Source organism: Macrobrachium rosenbergii, chromosome 3 (assembly GCF_040412425.1).
Source record: "Macrobrachium rosenbergii isolate ZJJX-2024 chromosome 3, ASM4041242v1, whole genome shotgun sequence".
In the NCBI taxonomy this organism is placed as follows: domain Eukaryota; kingdom Metazoa; phylum Arthropoda; class Malacostraca; order Decapoda; family Palaemonidae; genus Macrobrachium; species Macrobrachium rosenbergii.
Window position 1 is genome coordinate 76962110 of NC_089743.1, and position 20443 is coordinate 76982552.

Below are 20443 nucleotides of genomic sequence, written 5' to 3' on the forward strand. Positions count from 1 at the left end.
GGTGTGATATGGAGCAAGCCTGACATATACCAGATAGAGATAAGCAGTAATATTTCATTTCAGATTGGCATTTATATTTTTTTTTACTTGAGATTTTCTTGGTCTTTGTTCCCTTTTGCTGATCTTCATTTTTTAATAGATTTTACAGTGATGCCAAATTGTTTTTCTGAAATTGATATAAACTTCATTTACACCAGGCAAGCCTGAAGTTGCTATTTAAACAGAAAACATTTCTTTGAATAGGATAAGAAAAAAATTGCACTATCAAAACTTTATTCTTAAAACTCACTAATTTAGGACAACAGCAACAAATGAAATTAGAATCATAAATATGTATATACATAACCTGTACGAAGTGGTGGTGTACCTGTACCTTATACTGTTTTACAATATATAATCTCTCGTGCTCCTTGGGCCATCAAATAAAGTTGAAAAGTTCTCTATTTAAATACTTAGTAATATAAAGGGAATATGATCAAGACAAAAAATTTACAATTTTTGCTCTTTTCTTAGGCAAAGAATCAACATTGGAGTCTTCATCACTTGAATGGTCATCTACATTCCCAGAAGAGTGGAAGGTATATAAAGGTGGAGGTCGTGGAACGTACGGATCAAAGGTCCACTTGGGAAACATTCGTTTGTATAGGTTGAGAAGTACAGTATCTTGGGATTTCAATTTTCCATCAAAATGACATTTCATGTGACCGTGAGTACCTGGAAAAGAAAGTATATGAGAAATTATAAGATTGTGAACTTCAAGATTCATTCTAATTTGATCCATATACTGTATATGGTGCAGAATGGTGTTATAGCATGAATGCAATTTACAATTTCCTGAGGAGGAAATATGATTATTATTATTTTCCTGAGGAGGAAATATGATTATTATTATTTTTTTTATTGAATATTATTGCTGCTTCAGCTGCATTTATTTTGTAGAAGACTTTTTCTATTTTCTTTATTGTGGACTTCTTTTCAGTGGAGGTGCGTGCTAACAGCTCGCCTATATTGGTCATTTCATGGGGGAAAAGTCAAAATCTGGATTCTGCTTCTTTATATATTCTATACAGTTAGTTCTATACAATTGTTGCCGCGACGTTTCGACAGACTCTTCTGTCATTCTCCAGCGGGAGGTAGTAGAGGACTGGCAGATTGCATAGGTCCTTCTGAATTTATACACGGGCTTCAGCGGGGGGTCATGGATGGCGAATTCTGATTGGTTGCAGTCAGCGAACTTCAAGCCAAATTTCTGCGGCAAAGCTCGATCCTGACCGATCTTCGCAACCTGGGAATGTCATTCATTCCTGCGTTCTCATTGGCCTGCCGTTGCGTGATGTCATGCCGGCTGACATCATCGGTAGTTTGGCTGCTATTGGGCTGAGGATGAATGATGTCATTATCTACTCTTTCTGTCGTAGTCGGGGGATTGTCTCGAAGGGCGCCTCGCTCATCAGGGTCATCTCCATTCTCAGGGTTATCGTTTTCAGGTATTCGTTGGATTTGGTGGGTGTTCTGCATTATTCTTCTTAAATTCGTGGGTAGGAGCGATGCCTCCCGCGTTGTATTCATTGTTGGTTTTCTCTCGGCAATGAGGAGCGCCTAGCAGGCGCAGACGCCGAGGGTCGGCGGCTCTCCGATTATACTTATATTTTGTATAATACTGTCGCGGGAGATGGAAATATTGTGGGTAGCACGGGCGTGGTTCATGATGGCACCCTCCTGGGCGTGGCAGGAGATCCTCTTTGACGCAGGAGGCATCGCTCCTACCCACGAATTTAAGAAGAATAATGCAGAACACCCACCAAATCCAACAAATACCTGAAAACGACAACCCTGAGAATGGAGATGACCCTGATGAGTGAGGCGCCCTTCGAGACAATCCCCCGACTACGACAGAAAGAGTAGATAATGACATCATTCATCCTCAGCCCAATAGCAGCCAAACTACCGATGATGTCAGCCAGCATGACATCAAACAACGGCAGGCCAATGGGAACGCTGGAATGAATGACATTCCCAGGTTGCGAAGATCTGTCGGATCGGAGCTTAGCCATTTGGCTTGGGTTCGCTGACTGCAACCAATCAGAGTGCCATCCGCGACCCCCTGCTGAAACCCGTGTATAAATTCAAGAAGGACCATGCAATCTGCCGGTCCTCTGCTACTCCCGGCTGGAGAATGACAGAAGGAGTCTAGCCGAAATCAGCGACAACAATTGTAAGGAACAACTGTATAGAATATATAAAGCAGAGAATCAGATTTGGACTTTTCCCCCATGAAATGACAAATATAGAGGCTGTTGCTGCGCACCTCCGCGAAGAGTCTGCAATAAGAAAATGAAAAAGTCTTCTACAAAATAAATGCAGCTGAAGCCAGCAATAATATTAATGAACCTGTTTAAAGGGTCTGCTGCCAGTTATATATTTTTGTAATACCTCTTCCTCCTTGAGCTTGTATCTTCAATACCCGACCTTCATTTACGCACAATATTTTTACAAATGCACATCTCATTGTAAGGTGATTTTTACAAATGCACATCTTATCGTAAGGCAAGTGTATCACATAATTACTTTCATTTTAAGCCACTTGACACTAATTTGCAGCAACAAGCTATGTGACACTTCAGTTGACCTATGCTCCTGTGTGGTGACCATTTAAATAACACAAATTACTACAGAGTTAAATATCCTTAATACACACTGGCACCACAGAGCTCCCAAAGAATTCTTCACTCCATGTAGCCTCATTCTCAACAGAACTCCAAACAAACTGATAGGCAAGATCATAACTCGCACATCTAATGTACCAGGATTGGATTACATGATAATTATCCAGACAACAAAATGTCTGCTAATTTTCAATGCTGAACAGGTTTGTATCTGAATGAAAGAAGTGGTACGAGTTTAGCCCTTACACAGCTCAGCAACCCAATTTATGCATGCAGTTTCAAATTGCCTGTGACCCTAGATGGGTACTTAGGCAGAGTAGAAATCACCATGTTCCTTAACAAAGAAAAAGTAGTAAAAGACTTAACACAACAGTTGACAAGACTTGGTCAGGTATTAAATAAGGACTGTGCTTCATATGCCACATGACATGTACTGTCAGGGTCTAAGAGGCTTATAAATTTGAGAGGCAAAGCTTGAAAGTAGCTCCAAGATCATCAGTCTAAACACAAAAGCTCAAATTTCCCAACAGCTGCAGTAGTATGTGGTATTGCCAATGATATTGTCAAACAAAGTGCATATCCCATGAGGTTTTGGTAACCCTAATACAACCCATTAACCAAAGCTAGGATGCCTTCTTCAAGGTGAGAGGCACTTGCTAGACAAGAGAGGAAAGTTTCAAAGGGAACTTCGTTTTGCAATTTTAAGATGCTAACACTCATCAATTCAGTTCTGAGAATATAACACCTTTATCCTCAAAGCTCTTCAATGGTAGCCTCTTCAGATTTTGATACCTTAAGAGTAGCATTTCTTTCTCTAAGTTGGTAAAGGAGATTTTAGAAATGCTGGATGTTATGAAGTGACCACGAGAGCACACCTGCAAGGCCACTTCTCTTTGTGCCCACAAAAAGTGGTCATGTAAGCCTGTTGGATCCTAGGACAGGAAATCTGATTCCTCAGCCCCTCAAGGTCAAATATCTCAAGGGCAAAGTGCTCACCTTTTTGCCAAAAATGAGACAAGAAGCCCCTAAGTCCTAATTTGGCAATCCCAGAAGATGAATGCATTCCCTACCCCCTGCAAATAGCTAAAATCCATGAATACTTAAAACCCCTCTAAAAACACTTAGAACTGCCTGTTTGATAGTTTAAACAAAAAAACCTCTACAAATCTTATACCTGATATTTTGTGGTTTATCATAAAAAAGTGCATTTAGTCAAAAATATGAAAAATACAGTAATTAGTGAATATTTCTCAGTGAAAAATACCGTGAATGGGGGAATTTTCTGCGAATAATGGGTAGATACGTTCCACAGAGAAATCCACGAATACTTGAGTTACTGTAAACTTCCATTCTTGTTTGAGGAGAACTGAGAAGTTCCACATTCTGGCCATTAGATGAAAGCAATGTCAGCTAATGTAACCATAGAAAGAAATCACAACTAATTGTAATCCTCTAAAAAGCTGACCTCCGTCCCCTGAACCAGTATCTGTAACCGACACCCTTTCAGTGGTAGCTTTGGCACACTATGTTACAAACATCCTTTTGACCATTTATTTTGTGCTTTTCCCATATTAATATTAAGGAATCATTTTAGATGTTATAGAACTATAACATGTTTGTGTGGAGTTAACTGGCATTTTCCCTTGCCCCTCCATTATCCCTTATGGCTGCCCAGATGTCAAATGGGCAGACGTTCCCCAAGTAATTAAAAACATCTGAAAATCTGTTATCACCAACGAGGGGTTAGTAACCTTTCTCATGCATTACAGACCAATCGTTTGGACCACACCCTCCATATTGTTATTGATCTAGCAGTTTTATCTGAGATCTGTTTGAGGAAGAGTTCTACGCTTACTACCTGGGTCACTTCACCCTTCAGGATCTGTCGCACCTGCATCTCCACCCTCACAACCTCACCTCTCACGTCTAATCATCTCAGTATTTTACCACTATCACTCAAACCTTTCACTGGCTGGCTCTCAATGACCCTTCCAAGTACCTGCTGGGAACATCAGCGTGCCCTGAGAAGAGGACAGTAGATGACCTCATTAAGAAGGAACTGTCACAACACAACCACCATCGCAATGATGTGGTATATATACTGGCTGCGACAGGACAACCTTTGCTAGTGTACTTTGCATCTCCTCCCTGTTGCGTATCCTGTTGGATAGAGACTCTGATCAAGTCCCTACTAGACGTTTCTGTGAAGCTGTCATTCTGAAGGTGGTAGGATCTCATCTGATTTCCTCTAATCTACCAAGGTAAAGTGATTAGAAGTTGTTTGTTGACTGATTGATTGATTATAAAATTTAGGTCTTGAAGACCAAGCGCCGGAACCCATCAGGATTATTCAGCGCCATAGTGAAGGTGAAATATATAAATTAATGATATGATAGGTAATGAATAGGTGAATGATGACATACTAGTAAAATTTGGTGTTAAAATATGAATGTAAAAAATGAAGAATGATATTACATAAAACCAATAAAAAATAAATGTATATTAAACTTTTCTATTTAAAAATATGTACTTAGTACATACAATAAATATGACTAAAATCTTTAATTATTAAATATAATAAGTCATATCTCATTAACATAAAGCATGCGAGCACTCTGTTTACAACGTCTCCCAATGCAGCAGCGTTCGGTGAGATGCGCTTGAGAAGCGGAAAAAGTTTTCAAAAAAATCACAACAGTAGTTTTTAAGATTAAGAGTTCATTTTGACTCTTTTTGTCATTGCCTGAAGTTTGGTATACAACCATGAAATGAAAAAATATCATTATCATATATAAATATTTGGAATATATTACAGCGAAAAAAAACCAAGGTGTATACAAATGCGTGGCTTTAATCGCCAGCAGTTTAAGCTAATTAGTTAATTTTTTTAGTTGTATTGTACACTAAATTGCAATGATTTTGGTATATAACAAATTGTAAAACGATCAAAGCAACACAGAGAAAATATTATCACAAAATGATGCATGAATTAAGTAATGCGCGGACGTAAAAATGTTTTTAAAAATTCACCATAAATGAAATATTGTTATAGAACTTCCGTTTGTTGAAAAAATGAAGCTAATTGATTGAATATTACTAGACTGTAAGTGTTTTAGCTTACAGTGCAGTTTCAACCACATTTTAAATTCAGTTAAAGTTGACCGAAAAATTAAATTTCTCTATTTATGTATTTGTATGAAAATATTTCAAAATGATAAAAGCTACAACATGAGTTATTTTCTGTTGTATTACATAAATTGTGCACATTTTCATATATAAAGTTTATGTAACACTAATATAAAACGGTACAAATATTACGACAACGAGGCGAAAGAATTTCAGAGATGTTGGCGAGAGTGCCGTGCAGGCGTAAGGAAATGTTTTTTTTCAAAGTTACCATAAATCGAAATATTGTGCTAAGACTTTCAATTTATTGCAAAATGAAGGTAAGCGATTGAATAATGCTAGAATGTAGAGTTTTAGCTTTGGTGCGTTTTTTTACCATTTCAGTCGAGTTAAAGTTGAATGAAGGTTGAAATTTTGGCAGTTATCATGATTTTATGAAATATTTCAAAACTGATAAAAACTGCAATATAGGCTTCTTTTCTGTTGTATTTTACATGAAATTGCGCACATTTTCATATGTAAAAAGTTTATGTAACGACTAATGTAAAAACGATGCAAACATTACGACAACAATGAAAAATTTCTGAGATGTTGGGCCGGTTTGCGCGGGCGTGGGAAAAAAAAAAATTTTTTCAGAAATTCACCATAAATCGAAATATTGTAGAGACTTCCAGTTTTATTGCAAAAATAAGTACATGATTGAATATTACTAGAATGTAAAGTTTTTGGCTTATAATTGCGTTTTGACCTCGTTTTAGGTCAGGTTAAAGTTACCCGAAGGTTGAAAATTTGGCAGTTATCATTGATTTATATGAAAATATTTCAAAACTGATAAACTACAACCATGGTTATTTTCTGTTGTATTCTACAGAAATTGCACATTTCCATATAGCAAACTTTGTGTGACTATTATAAACAATGCAAACATTCGACAACGTGAAGCGTGTGAAAGAGGAGTTTCTGGCGCGGGCGTGGAAAATGTTTTTCAAATTCACCTCGTCGTCAGTATTGTGCTAAGAGACTTCAATGGTTGCAAAATGAGGTAAATGATTGAATATTGCTAAGAATGTAAGAGTTTTAGCTTACAATTGCGTTTTTTTGACCATTTCGGTTCCGAGTCAAAGTTGACCAAGGTTGAAATTTTGCAGTTATCGTGATTTATATGAAAATATTTCCAAACTGATAAAAGCTACAACCATGGGTTGTATTTTTGTATTTTACATGAAATTGCGCATTTTCATATATAAAACTTTATGTAACGGCTAATATAGAACAGTGCAAAAATTACGACAAAATGACGAAAGAATTTCTGAAATTTTCGGCACGAGTTACCGCACTGGTGCCAAAAAGTTTTTTCAAAATTCACCATAAATCGAAATATTGTGCTAGAGACTTCAATTGTTGCCAAATGAAGGTACATGATTGAATATTACTAGAATGTAAGAGTTTTAGCTTACAATTGTGTTTTTCGACCATTTCGGTCGAGTCAAAGTTGACCGAAGGTTGAAATTTTTTGTAGTCGACATACGGTACGTCCACTTGGCACCCAACAGACAATTTTAGTTGACGTATGATACGTCCAGTCAGCGTTTAAGGATTAATATGATAATAATAACTGAGACTATCTGGTCAAACAGACCTTCCTGGGAGAGAAGTCTCTAGCACAATATTTCAATTTATGGTGAATTTTTGAAAAAAACTTTTTCCTTACGCCCGCGCGCGGTAACTCGGCCAAACATCTCTGAAATTCTTTTGTCAATTTGTCGTAATGTTTGCACCGTTTTATATTAGTTGTTACATAAAGTTTTATATATGAAAATGTGCGCAATTTCATGTAGAATACAAAAAAAAAATAACTCATGGTTGTAGCTTCTATCAGTTTTGAAATATTGTCATATAAATCACGATGTGCCAAAATTTCAACCTTCGGTCAACTTTGACTCGACCGAAATGGTCGGAAACTGCAATTGTAAGCTAAAAAACTTACAGTCTAGTAATATTCAATCAATTACCTTCATTTTGCAACAAACGGGAAGTCTCTAGCACAATATTCCGATTTATGGTGAATTTTTGAAAAAAACTTTTTTTTATGTCCACGCGTTACGAATTCATGCATCATTTTGTGATATTTTCTCCGTGTTGCTTTGATCGTTTTACAATTTGTTGTACACCATAATCATTGCAATTTAATTTAGTGTACAATACAAATAAAAAAAAATAACTCACTAGCTTTAACCGTTTTGCTCACAGCGCGATTTGTATACAATTATATATGAAAATTTTTTTTCCGCGGTCATATATTTCAATATTTATATATGATAATGATATTTTTTGTCATTTCTGATGGTTGCATACTAAAGGAAGCTTCCTTGTGGAACATCATTTTCAAGTGGAAATGTACTTGACAATACATCATCATTTCTCACTTGAAAAGTGCATTTTGTCAAAAAGTTTTGGATAAACCTGGTAAATGTCCAAGGATGCTGTTTTTATGTATCATTTTTAACACTGCATATCTCCATGTAGTAGTATCATATGCCTTTTCAGTGTCAAAACAGACAGCTATAATAATTTCTTTTCGTTCATATCCTCTTCGTAGGTGGTCTTCTAAGTTAGATAGAGACTCCAATGTAGATCTATTACATTGTGACCGAATTAGTGGGAGTCAAAATTTTATTTTCTCTCTGAGCGTGCCACGTTAATCGAGCACTTCATTTCTCTCCAGTAATTTCAAACAATAACATTCTTAGAAGTGGTTTGGTCTGTAATTTGTTTGCATTACTTGGATCCTTTCAGTTTGGGAATAGGAATAACTATGGCTTTAAGCATTCATCTGGAAAATAATTTTAAAAGCCATAAGTGATTTATAAAACTCCAATAAAGTATGACTTTTGCCAAAAGTGCTGATCATTCCAAAACAAATATTGTCACACCTCAGGGGCAGATTTATTGCTGTTCAACAAGAGCAATTTCCAACTCTTCCATATTATATTTTCTATTATATACATATCTTCTATGGTTTAAAATTTATTGTTATTAATTCTATATATTTTTCTTTATGCGGAAAGTGTTCATCTAAATTTCTGTCACACTACTTACTTTTGCTAAGTTTTCTCCTATTACATAACTTTTTCCTTTTGGATCAAGTATTCTTTTACTATCTTTTAGTATGGCATGTCTGAAATGGTTTAACATGGTGCCATTTTATTTTTCAATGCATTTTCTACATATTTTTGTATGGAAGTATTATTAGGGAGATCTGATTTCCTCACATATTTTCCTTGAATTACTACTTTGTTAAATTTTTGCAATTTTTTATTTATGTGAGGTTTTAATATACAATTTCTAACAGTTTAGTTAGTGTTTTATTTTTACTATTCAGATATTTTGTTATGTAGGGTTTTAATATATCCCAATTTCTATTTATTAATATAGTTAGTGTTTGTAAATTTTCTTCTAATATCGGTAATGTTTTATTTTACTGAACTTTTGAATCAGTAATGTTTTATTTTACTGAACTTTCTATTCAAATTATCAAATCATCTTCCAATTTTGTATTTTATTTTGATCAATTTTGTTAGTTTTTCAGACCACCATGGGACTTTGTGTTTTGCTGGATGAGATTTTGATATACTTTATCAGCAGCATTTTTAATGAAATCAACAATGAAGCTACTTGTTTCATTATGATCTTGTACATACTCAAATGGTGGGATATTCCTAGAGTGGAATTCTATAGTTCCCAATCTAAGCTAAATGTTGTATTGAGGACATGTGGCTTGGGATTATTTTGCAATAATGAAAGTGTATTGGGAAATGATCAATTGTGCAAGTCATCAACTGTATTCAATCAATCTGTCTCTGTTTGTTGTACATAGAGCAAGTCTACTGAAAAAAATTCCATGTGTTTTTGAAAAATATGTGCTGTTTCGTTATCATTTATACAGCACATGTCGTTTGAATCTATGAATTCTATTTTACTTCCTGCTCTATTTGAGTTTGTACAATTACAGTCCCATATTGGGTTGTGAGCATTATACTGTGTGTAAGGTTCTTTGGCATTGTTAAATAATTCTTTAGTTTTATCAATTGTCGTAATTTTTATTAGATTGGTTGTATATATTATAAAATTGCATAATTATAAATTTTGATTCGTATTCTAATACTACGATATCTGCAGGTCAGTAAAGTTTACAAGTAACTGTCCTGTAACATACTTTGTTATGTACATATATAACAGTATCTAAATTTCCTTCTTCCTTTATCTTTTAGTTTGCTAAGTTTCTCTATTAATAGTTGGTTTCTTCATTTTGGCAAATGTTCTCTCCAACGGTCTCTTTTTGTCTTTAATTTCTGGTCTATTACACCTTTCTTCTGCTACCTTTGTAGTAGCATCTTCTTGTGCTATGTGCATTAATACTTCAAATGAATTTGATAAAATATTATCCATATCATTGGTACCTGTTTCTTTATTTATTACCAATTTAGTTTTCATTTATAAGGTATTTTCTTCTTGGGATTTTTTTCTTGTGTTCGTTAGCTATCTGGCGTTTGTTTCATTACTGGTTTTTGTTACTGAAGAATATGTATGTTTCTTAGACAGATCTTGAATTCTCTCTCCAGCTCCAATTTATAGCTTCACTTCTTGGACATCCCAATCCTTTCTTGTTTAGAAAGTTTTCAATTAGTATTATTGTATAAAAACCTGCATTCTTTGGACCCTGTGATTTGTGATCTTTGCAACAGTTCACCTTTGCAGCACTACCATTTTCCATTGTGTGGCAATTTTGTCAGAACGACAATAAGCATATATACATTTATTTAACCAGTTTTTATTCATGTGCCCATATTTACTACAATTTTGACATTGCAGTGGTTTTGGCCCAAAAATTGTTATTTTTTGAGGTAGGTCTTGATCTTCAAATTTGATTTTTGCAATTCTTAATATTTTATTGTTCTGTTTGCTTGTTAGTATTATATATATATATATATATATATATATATATATATATATATATATATATATATATATATATCTAACAACCTTGGACTTTGGGATATCTCATTTAACCCTGAGATGACATAATTTATCAATGTACCTTTTAGACAGAGAAACTTTAAAATTCGAAAAAAATAAAAAAAAAAATCATCAATGGAAAGAGAATAACCACGTACATTCACACTGTATAAATAAAAAAATTCTAAGTATTTTCCCTACCTTCACAAGAAGTTGAAAAATACTATATTTACAACCCTTGTGGAGCTTCATTTACAAGACAATTGTCTAAATTTACCAACTTATATGTTTTTCTAATAAATAAATTTACTGTATTTTGTAAAATTATTACTGCTCACAATATCAAAACAGATAAAGAAATAAAAGCAGTAACAAATTTTGGCATATTTGTTGTAAAATATTCACGTAAATTTACAAGAAGGAAGATTGTTACTTTTTTAACTTTTATGGTTTTTCTAATATTTCTTTGCAATTTCTTTATAAATTGCATTTTATTTCAACATACTATTGTAAACAACACAAAACAAAAAAACAAACAGCAACCCCTTTGGCCATATTTACAACAAATTTAAAAGACTCATGTTAGAGAGAGAGATGCAGTACTTTCCCTTGGTCACAAGCATTACCATACTGCTAACTCTCACTCTCGTCATAAAAGTTACCATCAGTGAATTTATAGCATATACAAGTAGTGCTGGCACCTTTTTGAATCATTATTACCATAACAGTGGTGTGTAATTCTGCTTCACACTGAAGATCAATCTGTCCACCTCCCCAAGCCTGTTTGGCTTCACACTGAGGACTCAATCCGTCACCTCCACCCAAACCTGTTTTACTTCACACAGAGATCAATCAGTCCCTTAAGGGTTAAGAGAGTCCAATAGTATATTCTTCTGACCAGTTAAGATTTACTGTTTTCAGGAAGGCTAATAGTACCTGGATACATTTCATAAATGTAATTTTTTTAAATTATATTTACATTATCAATACTTTTTATAGAAAGCAGCCTTCAGATTGGTTTGTGGTGGCTTCTATAGCGTAATATATCTTTTATTTGTCTAAGAAGAAAGCGTTTCTGTTGTTGGATGTCTTTTATAAGTGGTTTTCCAACTTTAAACACTGAAATTTGTTCATTTCCAAGGTCAGAAACGATACCTTCCCACTCCCAAAGTGAGTCAAAGTTGGGTCAAGTCAATATTTAGCCTTTTTGGGTGTTTTATATGGTATTAAAAGTTTTAATACCATCTGATTTGAAATTATTTGGATTATTCAGAGGGTATCTATTTCCATACCAGTTTGTCTGTGCTGGAGCACTTCAAGTCTCATCAACTTGCCCGAGACTCATGAGTTCATTCTTCCCTGTAACAGCATAAACGAGAACCAGCCCCCAAATGTGCGTGTCACTACCACCCCACACAGAGGATGGCACATGATTGGAATATGGCCCAAAGTGTAAGCCAAACCCTTGCTAGGACTGAAGTATTACAAATAAATCATCCCTACCTAATCCATGTGTGGGCCAAGCCGGATAGAATGCAGAGGTCTATCCCAAGAGACAGACCATTTACCTGAAATCCATTGGCCCAGCTCTAAGAACAGTTCTGCCTTTGAGCTATCAATCTGATATCTCTCAGGTCCAAACATTATCAGGTAGTTGATGGTCCTACCACAGTTCCCACTATTTAGCTTCAGATATAAACCCAATCCCAGCAATATTTTTTCCTATTTATCAGGTCCAATAAATTTTACAAAAGGTGGAAAATTCCTCAAAATTAGTCCAGAGAAATATATAAGACTTGGACTCGAACCCGGGAACAATTTCCTGGGGTTCAAGAGCCCCTCACCATGTCAAGGTGGTCCCATATCGAGGTTTGGAGCACAGTCTCAGTGTTGGATAGCGAGGAGATCGAATGGCATCCTGTCCTGTCTTGGAAGGATATGGGCCTGTCTGTCTCTCTCTCTTCCTGTTCTCCTGTCCTGGAGAGATAGGGGTCTGTCTGTCTGTCTCTCTTCCTGTTCTCGTGTCCTGAATGTGGAGCAGTCTCAGAACTTTACAGTTCCTGATAGATGATTTGAGACTTTTTCCTTGACCTCCCACCAGCCTTCAGTTGGTGGTTCTACAGAAATGCTTTTATTTTACTTAAGCCCATTGCAATTCTTCATGAAGGATCTGGGCTCTTAGTTTGGAGTACAGGCTCCTTTTCTTCATCTTCAGCTAATACTGGAAGTGTACAGGAACACCTTTCTTTGTGGACTTACTTGAGTGTCAATGTGTATTTGACTCCACTCCAAGGTAATGTGTCAACCAACCACAATACTTGTTTGAGGATACATGAAGTCCGGTGTAAGATCAGCCTTAGCTCTTTGGATGAACTCCGCAGTGTTTCTGGGCAATGATGGCAGGTGTCAAATTTGTAGGCATCCCTTCCTTCATTCTACCAATAGATGTTGCCCCCTCAACTCCTCAATATTTCTTGGCAACTTTCTGGCTAAGAAAAGTATCTTACCCAAGTACTTCTTAAGCTTAGTGTGAGCCTGAGGGAGGAATATATAGTGACTCTTTCTCTGTCTCTCTCAGATAAGCATCTTGGCTGAAGTATAAGCTGGGTTGTGCTAGATATAGGTTCCTGCACTTTCGGCAACCAATATTAGCATAGTGTCTTACGAGATCTCCCCCCCCCCTTTCCCTTTTAACAAGGGGGGGTGGACATAAGGAAAGCTACTTGCTGGACCAATTTTGGTTTTTGACCAGTAATAGCTGCCTTCTGCCTTAAATTCCTTCACAGGTTTTCATGGTTCTCCAATGTTTCTTTGTTAATCGAGTACCCTCCAGTTCAATGGAACTCAGACCCTAGACCATACTGCTCTGGTCAACCTCTTCACCAGGCTGTGGTGGTTACAAGAATCTGTAGGCATCCCTTGTATGCTGCAAAACTGACACGATGTTTTTTGGTGGAATTCAATACCAGCTAACAGGGACCACTTTCCATCTAAGTGATGTCTCCTGATATAAAAGGCGATAATTGTATTCCCAAAGGAACAAAAAACTTTTGGAATAAATTTTCATTTTACCTAGGTTTACACACCAGAGCCTTTTTATATGGTTAAGCTCAGATCAACTTCCCATTTAGTCCTTGCGGGTGAAGGAAAAGGGGCTATTGTCGGTAGGTGAGTTAGGGTTATTACTACACTTACCCCTTAATCACCAGTTTAACTACATTGTTACAAAGTTCAACAGCTGTTTCAGGTTTGGCTGATGGATACTCCTAATATAACAGGCAATTTTGTATGCCTTGGAAAAATACAAATACATTTGTTTTTATTTGTTGTTTTGAAATCATTATGCTTCTCATGTCAGCCTCATTCAAGTAAGGACACCAACATAAGGCAAAAGAACTATATAGACAATTGCAAGAATTTTTGGATACGCACAGTATACCAAATGTAAAAAATGGCATATTTGATAAATACCTCATAAAAACAGTATGCTTTATATGGTAAAAATTACTCACCTAATGGCTCTTTGATATGTCCTCTTCGACCCCATTTTGTGCGGAGTTCCACAGGTTTAAACCACAAAACATCCTCTCTATTGAAAAACATAAAGCGTACCACTGCAGTTTTACGATTAACCTGAAATTGAAATTTTGATGAAGATCCCAATGGTGTTGAGGTAGTACCCATGAAATGAAAGTTTATATACTCAATAAAATATGGCAAATCTAGCTGTTAGAAGGCAAAAGTTTAAAGTTCATTACATAATTTAGTTCTAACATTGTATATTTATATACTGTGACTAAAATTTAAACAAATTTACTGGGTGTAAGACAATGAGAACTTTATTGTTACTATAAAACTGTTAAATGCGACAACAAAGTCTCAATTCCTAACTGTAATAAGGCTTGACCAAGAGGATTTATCATTTAGTTAAGTGAAAACTGACGCAAGATGAAGTGTAACAGGTAAATGAGAAATGATCATTGGAAAGATGAAAAGTAACTGGGAGAGCCAATGGGACAATTTAAAGAAACTGAAAGTACTATTCACAGTGTAGGCAGCAGCCTCTATGAGTTTTTGTTGATCTACATAAAATATCTTACTATTATTAATATTACTAGTATTTTCTTCACATTTATCATGTTACTTAAAATTAATCTATTTCTAGTTCTTATACAGTACTGCTCTCTGATCCTGGCGCTGTGCAATTTACAAGTGAAATGATGCATCAAAAAGTATCTCTTGACTCATGATGAATGGTGTTAACAATTACCAGTTCTTTCATTTAAGTTAATCAGCATTTACTTTTCAAAACTGGGTATCCCTTGCATGGGTGATGTGCTAAAAAGTAATAAATGTTAAAATTATAATTTACTGAGACGTTTCCTAAAATAATTGGCACAGTACGCCAGGCACAGTCATTTGGCACTGAAGATATTCATGGTGACCCATTGAGCCAACCCTGGGTCCTATGATTAAGCCAGGCACCATGTATTGGGCTCAGAACCCCAGTGCCTGGGGAACTCGAGAAAAGCCATCTACTCATGTTACAGCAACAAAATAGAAGTGCAGGTTGCCAGCATTTATTTTTTAAAATTATTTCACCTTTGTTTTATCACCACAGTAAGGATGTATCTGAAGCAGAAAGGGTTGAATTTTAAAGTCCTAAGCTATCAAAATTGATGATGACAAGGTTATGCTTTACAGAGTAGCTGCAGTACAGATGAAATTGAGACAGAAAGACTGCAAGTCGCCAGTTGCTCGGCCCGATCAGTTTTTGTGCGTCCTTGACTTAATCGGCATTTGGTTGCGATATGCTCGATTTCTGTGCTGCCGACAGTTGCATACTGGCACTGATATATACCTAACAGAGGTGTAGAAAACCGAAAATCAGCGATTTTTGCTTACCGTCATGTCGTTGGAATGGAACCCCAGCTAACCAGGGACTGTCTTTACTACAAGTAAAGACAGTCCCAATAGTAGGCAGCAGAGATTTACAATGGGTACACATGGCTTGTGCTACTCAAAGCAGCAAAAACATTGGTACTGACAACAAACCCACAGGAGGGTTAGTGCCATCAGTGCACCTCATACAGTGCACTGTAGGCATTACTTAGGGTTCCTTGCAGCGTCCCTTCGACCCCTGGCTGCAACCCGTCATTCCTTCTACTGTATCCCTGATCATATTCTCTTTCCTTCCACCTTACCCTCCACCCTCTCCTAACAATCGATTCATAGTGCAACTGCGAGGTTTTCCTCCTGTTACACCTTCAATCTTTTTCACTATCAATTTCCGTTTCAGTGCTGAATGGCCTCATAGGTCCCAGCACTTAGCCTTTGGCCTAAATTCTACACTATTCTATTCTATTCTGACAACAAATTGAGATTTTGGAATGTATGACAGTCCTTTTAATATTTATACCTGGAGTACAATAGGAATATCATATTATGAATGGATATGCGATATCAAGAGGCAGTAATAACAATGAGGTCTCAAAGATTGATATGGTCTGGGCATGTGAAAAGAAGGGATAAAGAAAAGCACATATTTTTAATGCCCACCACCTCACTGCAACAGCCTCTTGACCATAGCATAATCTACAGCTCGTGGCCATATACACCCACCTAGTGACTGATCAGGTTAGAAAAGCCATAGACTCATGAAATGGTAATTGAGTATTGCAGCTGCAGTCTTTACATATGGGATTAACTTTAAGCGAGCTGGATAACTGGCCGATAAACTTTTACACGGTGATTATGGTAACAGTACCAATGCTAAGGGCTGAAGCACCACCCACCAAGTCTGTGTGCATTTAATTCTACACAGGTTATCTTTTAACCCAGGTAAGGGAATGAGGGGTGGTAAGAGGTGGGCACTTTATGTTAAGACCACAGGTTTGTATGTTAGGAAAAATACAAATTACTTTAACTATTTGTCGTTCACTCCTACACAAATACAAACCCTCAGTCTTTACATATGGGAGACTTACTCTTGGAGGGAAGATTCTGAGTAAATCTCTGAACTGACTGGTAGTTCGGGTCACCTAGGTACTCTCTTCCTGGTCATGAAAGAGCAAAGAAAAAGAGACGTACCTTTGATCTATTGAACAAGAGAGATGTTAAACTGCCAGACTTCTGGGCATTTTGAATTAATGGAATATAATATCCTTGAATCGAAAAGGTTTAGATGAACTCTGTGTCAGAGACTATAAAGCTAAAAAGAACCAACTGGTTTGTTCATAGTCAGCCCCACTCTCCTCTTGCTAGAGAGAAGGAAGGATCTGCATCTACTAATCCAAATAGAGCTAGATTATAGATAGGATGCTCAGTCATCTAGATCACATGCATGCACACCCGTCCAGCACGTGATGGCTCGTTCACTGTTCCCCAATGGAAGTCCCACACACACCTTCACCTGGCAGCTGCACACCTTAGGCAAGATGCAACCTGTTCCTCAAGAGCTGGGAGAACTACATGACTTGTTGAGCATCCACCATAGGACCCAAGGAAAGGGTGTCCAATGCCCTATGGGCAACATCCCAAGGTAAAATGAGATGAATGTGATCTGCACGATTACATTCCATCCCTGTACTCAACCAACAGGTTCTTCCTGAATGCGATGTACAGACTGATGCCCCTGGCCTTGAAAGATCTGGCCTGAAATGTACTGATGTCCACCAGGAGGTTGGGGGATAAGCTTGTTTGATCATCATACTAGTCAGACAAATGACATTTTGGACACGGTTTCTCGGCCAACTCGAAGCTAGCTAATGAGTCGTTGGCATTGGGCTGAAGGTCCAGTCTTTAAGGAGGTAACGTAGACGTCATACTGTCATTGGAACCACAGGACCATAGAAGTGAAAAGATCATTTTCACTGATCATCTTTGAAACACAGAATGGCGAAAGGCATAAGCCTCCAGATGTAAATGGATACCAAAGATGTATTGCTTGTTCAAGGGTGCGAGACGACAGAGCAATACAGCGCCAACTTCAGTAAGTCGAGAAAAGTAAGACTATGATCAAACTTCTTCAAAGGTTGAACAAATTTCCAGAAGTCAAGGTGCCAAGATCAAGTGTCCTTATCTCCTGACTTACTGATTGAACTTTTGTAATTACATCCATCTTGCTTGGGGTGTATCTGGTTGGCCACTGTACTGAATGATCTACTCTCTACTTGTGTACCTACACTACAATAGAGTAGATGAAAGGACACTAGGCTCTTTGTTGACCATGGCACTACCATGGTGTTGTTGCTATCACCCCGAGGATTGTCTGTCTTTGGATCTTGAGACTCTTGAAAGTCTAAAAAGAACTGTGCTTAAATTCTCAGAAAGGCAGTGAAGGAGACTGCCGCCCTGGTCCATGTTTTGAAGAATGAAAAATCTCTTGAGGAGGATATGTAACCATGGGACTACCTTGATGCCACTGCTCTCAAAGGAGTGCCTACTTGGACCCTGAGACTCCTGAAACTACCTCAAGATCCACATAACATTCCCTTTCGGCACTATTTGAAGGTGGTGAAGTACTCAGTAATAATGCAAAAGGCCTTGAGGCACTTGGTAGCCTTTAGGATCCTTAGAAATGGAATGCTCATACACTGTTGATCTCCCAACGAATCAGGCAGAACGAAGGGAAGTTGTAATCATGGATGTGAAAGATGTCTCCTAGACACCAACAACATCTGAAGTTTCTAGGAGGTCACTTATCAAAGTACTGACAAGCCCCAACGTTTCTAACTATGGATGTGAAAAATGTCTCCTTGACGCCAAGGGCATCCGGTGTTCCCAGGAGGTCACCTATCCAAGTACTGATCAGACTCAGTTGTTGCTAAACTTCACTGGCCAGAAGAGAAGCAATATTTTCAATGTGGTATGGACGATGGCTGATATGCCCACGATCCATAAAGACAGAGCCGAATAGTAACAGCTTTGGTGTCTTGAGAATGAAGGACTAACCCGTCTTCCTAAATCACACAATTCTTCGAAACATTGAGGTTTCAAGACCAACTGTCACTAAAACCAACTCTAGTCACCAAACTTGTCTGTCATACATCCATCATCCTGGATTGTGTCTGGTTGACCGCTGTGCTGAGTGTGCTACTGCAAACCCGTGCATCTGCACCGTCAATTGAGATGATAATAGAACACTAGGCGGCCCGTCCCAATTGACAAAGGAACTCCCATGGTAGTGTTCCTTAACAACACTACGGAATGCCTATCCTTGGATCATGAGGCTTGTTGAGCTAAGAAGATTCAGGTTATTGAGGTGCAGATTAGGGTCAGGTTAGGCTAGGTTTAAATTACGCTAGGCTAGGCCCAACATAGCCCTCTGAAGAGTTGATGCCATGAGATATGAATTTCCAGTATATTGAAATACAGGCTTGGTAAGGTTAGGCTAGACTAGGTTAGGTTAAGTATGGACCCTTTGGTTGATGCCTTGGGGCACAAAGCATCTCCGGAGGGGAAGTGTGTAACAACACTCCAAGGAGATATTTTTCGTCACCATTAGACTAAGTCCTGTTTCACCTCTCTGAGAGAGGATGGGCAGGAATGGGGAGACCTTGTCGTAGACCAGAACCCCTCTTTCCATCTTCGAGAATTCAGCTTCATCCTTGTGCTAAGTAGGGTACTTGCAGAAGAGGACACTGAGGCTGTTGTACCAAGAAGTAGGCCTGATCTGTAGATCTACGTAACTAGAAAGAAACTCTGATCGCACAGGGAAAAAATCCTGCACGATCAGTATTAATTGACTCCTGTTTTGGAAGCATGGGGCAGTATAGTTTTACAGAACTTCACTGTATACAAAACCAACCTGTACTGGAAAACAAATGGGAATCCGAAGAAACCCTTGCTGACGAACTGTGACTACCTTGGCTCAGGAAGTCGAAGGTTGAATGGGAACGATGAAACAGAGACTTCTTCCTACCTGTAAAATGTCAGTCTCTGGCTGAACACTTACGTGAAAGATCGTGAGAGACGTCACTAAACTTGACAACAAGCAAGTACCTACGCAACCGTTTCTTATTGGCTCATGTCAGTTATCCCAAGAGCATGAAGTAATATGACATATGGCAGTAACACAGGTAAAGATACTAGACCACAAGATCAGAGTTCTTGCTCTTCTCTTCTTTTTAAGCACAAACTGAAAGTTAGTTTGGTTTGGATAAAGTACAATGAGGTGGCAAGCTGTATTAACAAGTTTTTGTCTAGGGATGGTGTGTGACACAGGTGTGATTAGATTCCAACTAATCATGTCCAGCATATGCAAGCAGGGTAGGTGAGCCTGCTTCTGTTCAGAATCAAATTGATAAATTATTCTTATTTTCATCTTCAATAATTTACGTATTATGGCCTCCTACAGGTCAGACTTTCCAGGGTCAGCTATTACTACATCAATCATTATGGGTGGGTGCTGTACCCAGCTACTTTTTTCATTAAGCAGTACCATATGGCAATTTGGGACTGAACTCTTCTTATTCCCTAACACAACAGAACAGAAAATTAACAACATAACCACATGCATATAATTACAAATCTTAAAAGTTTTTCTAGCCTCAAGATTTTTGTTGGTTCAAAACAACTTTCTGTTCACTTTTGGAGGCACAGACTCTGACTGTAAACACTCAATCCATGCCAAA

At 37.4% G+C, this 20443-nt stretch overlaps 1 protein-coding gene across 2 annotated transcripts in view; it reads right to left on the reverse strand.

Annotated features, from left to right (window-relative positions):
• Positions 1–259: 259 nt before the first annotated feature.
• The window catches only part of Tsr1 (Tsr1 ribosome assembly factor), a 96841-nt gene continuing 76657 nt past the window's right edge, over positions 260–20443 (reverse strand). For both annotated transcript variants that reach the window (XM_067082834.1, XM_067082830.1), the window contains 2 exons: positions 14321–14441; positions 260–714 (listed from right to left, as the gene is read on the reverse strand). In XM_067082834.1, coding sequence (XP_066938935.1) covers positions 476–714; positions 14321–14441 — 360 coding nt within the window. In that variant the 3' untranslated portion in view covers positions 260–475. The remainder of the gene's footprint in view (positions 715–14320; positions 14442–20443) is intronic.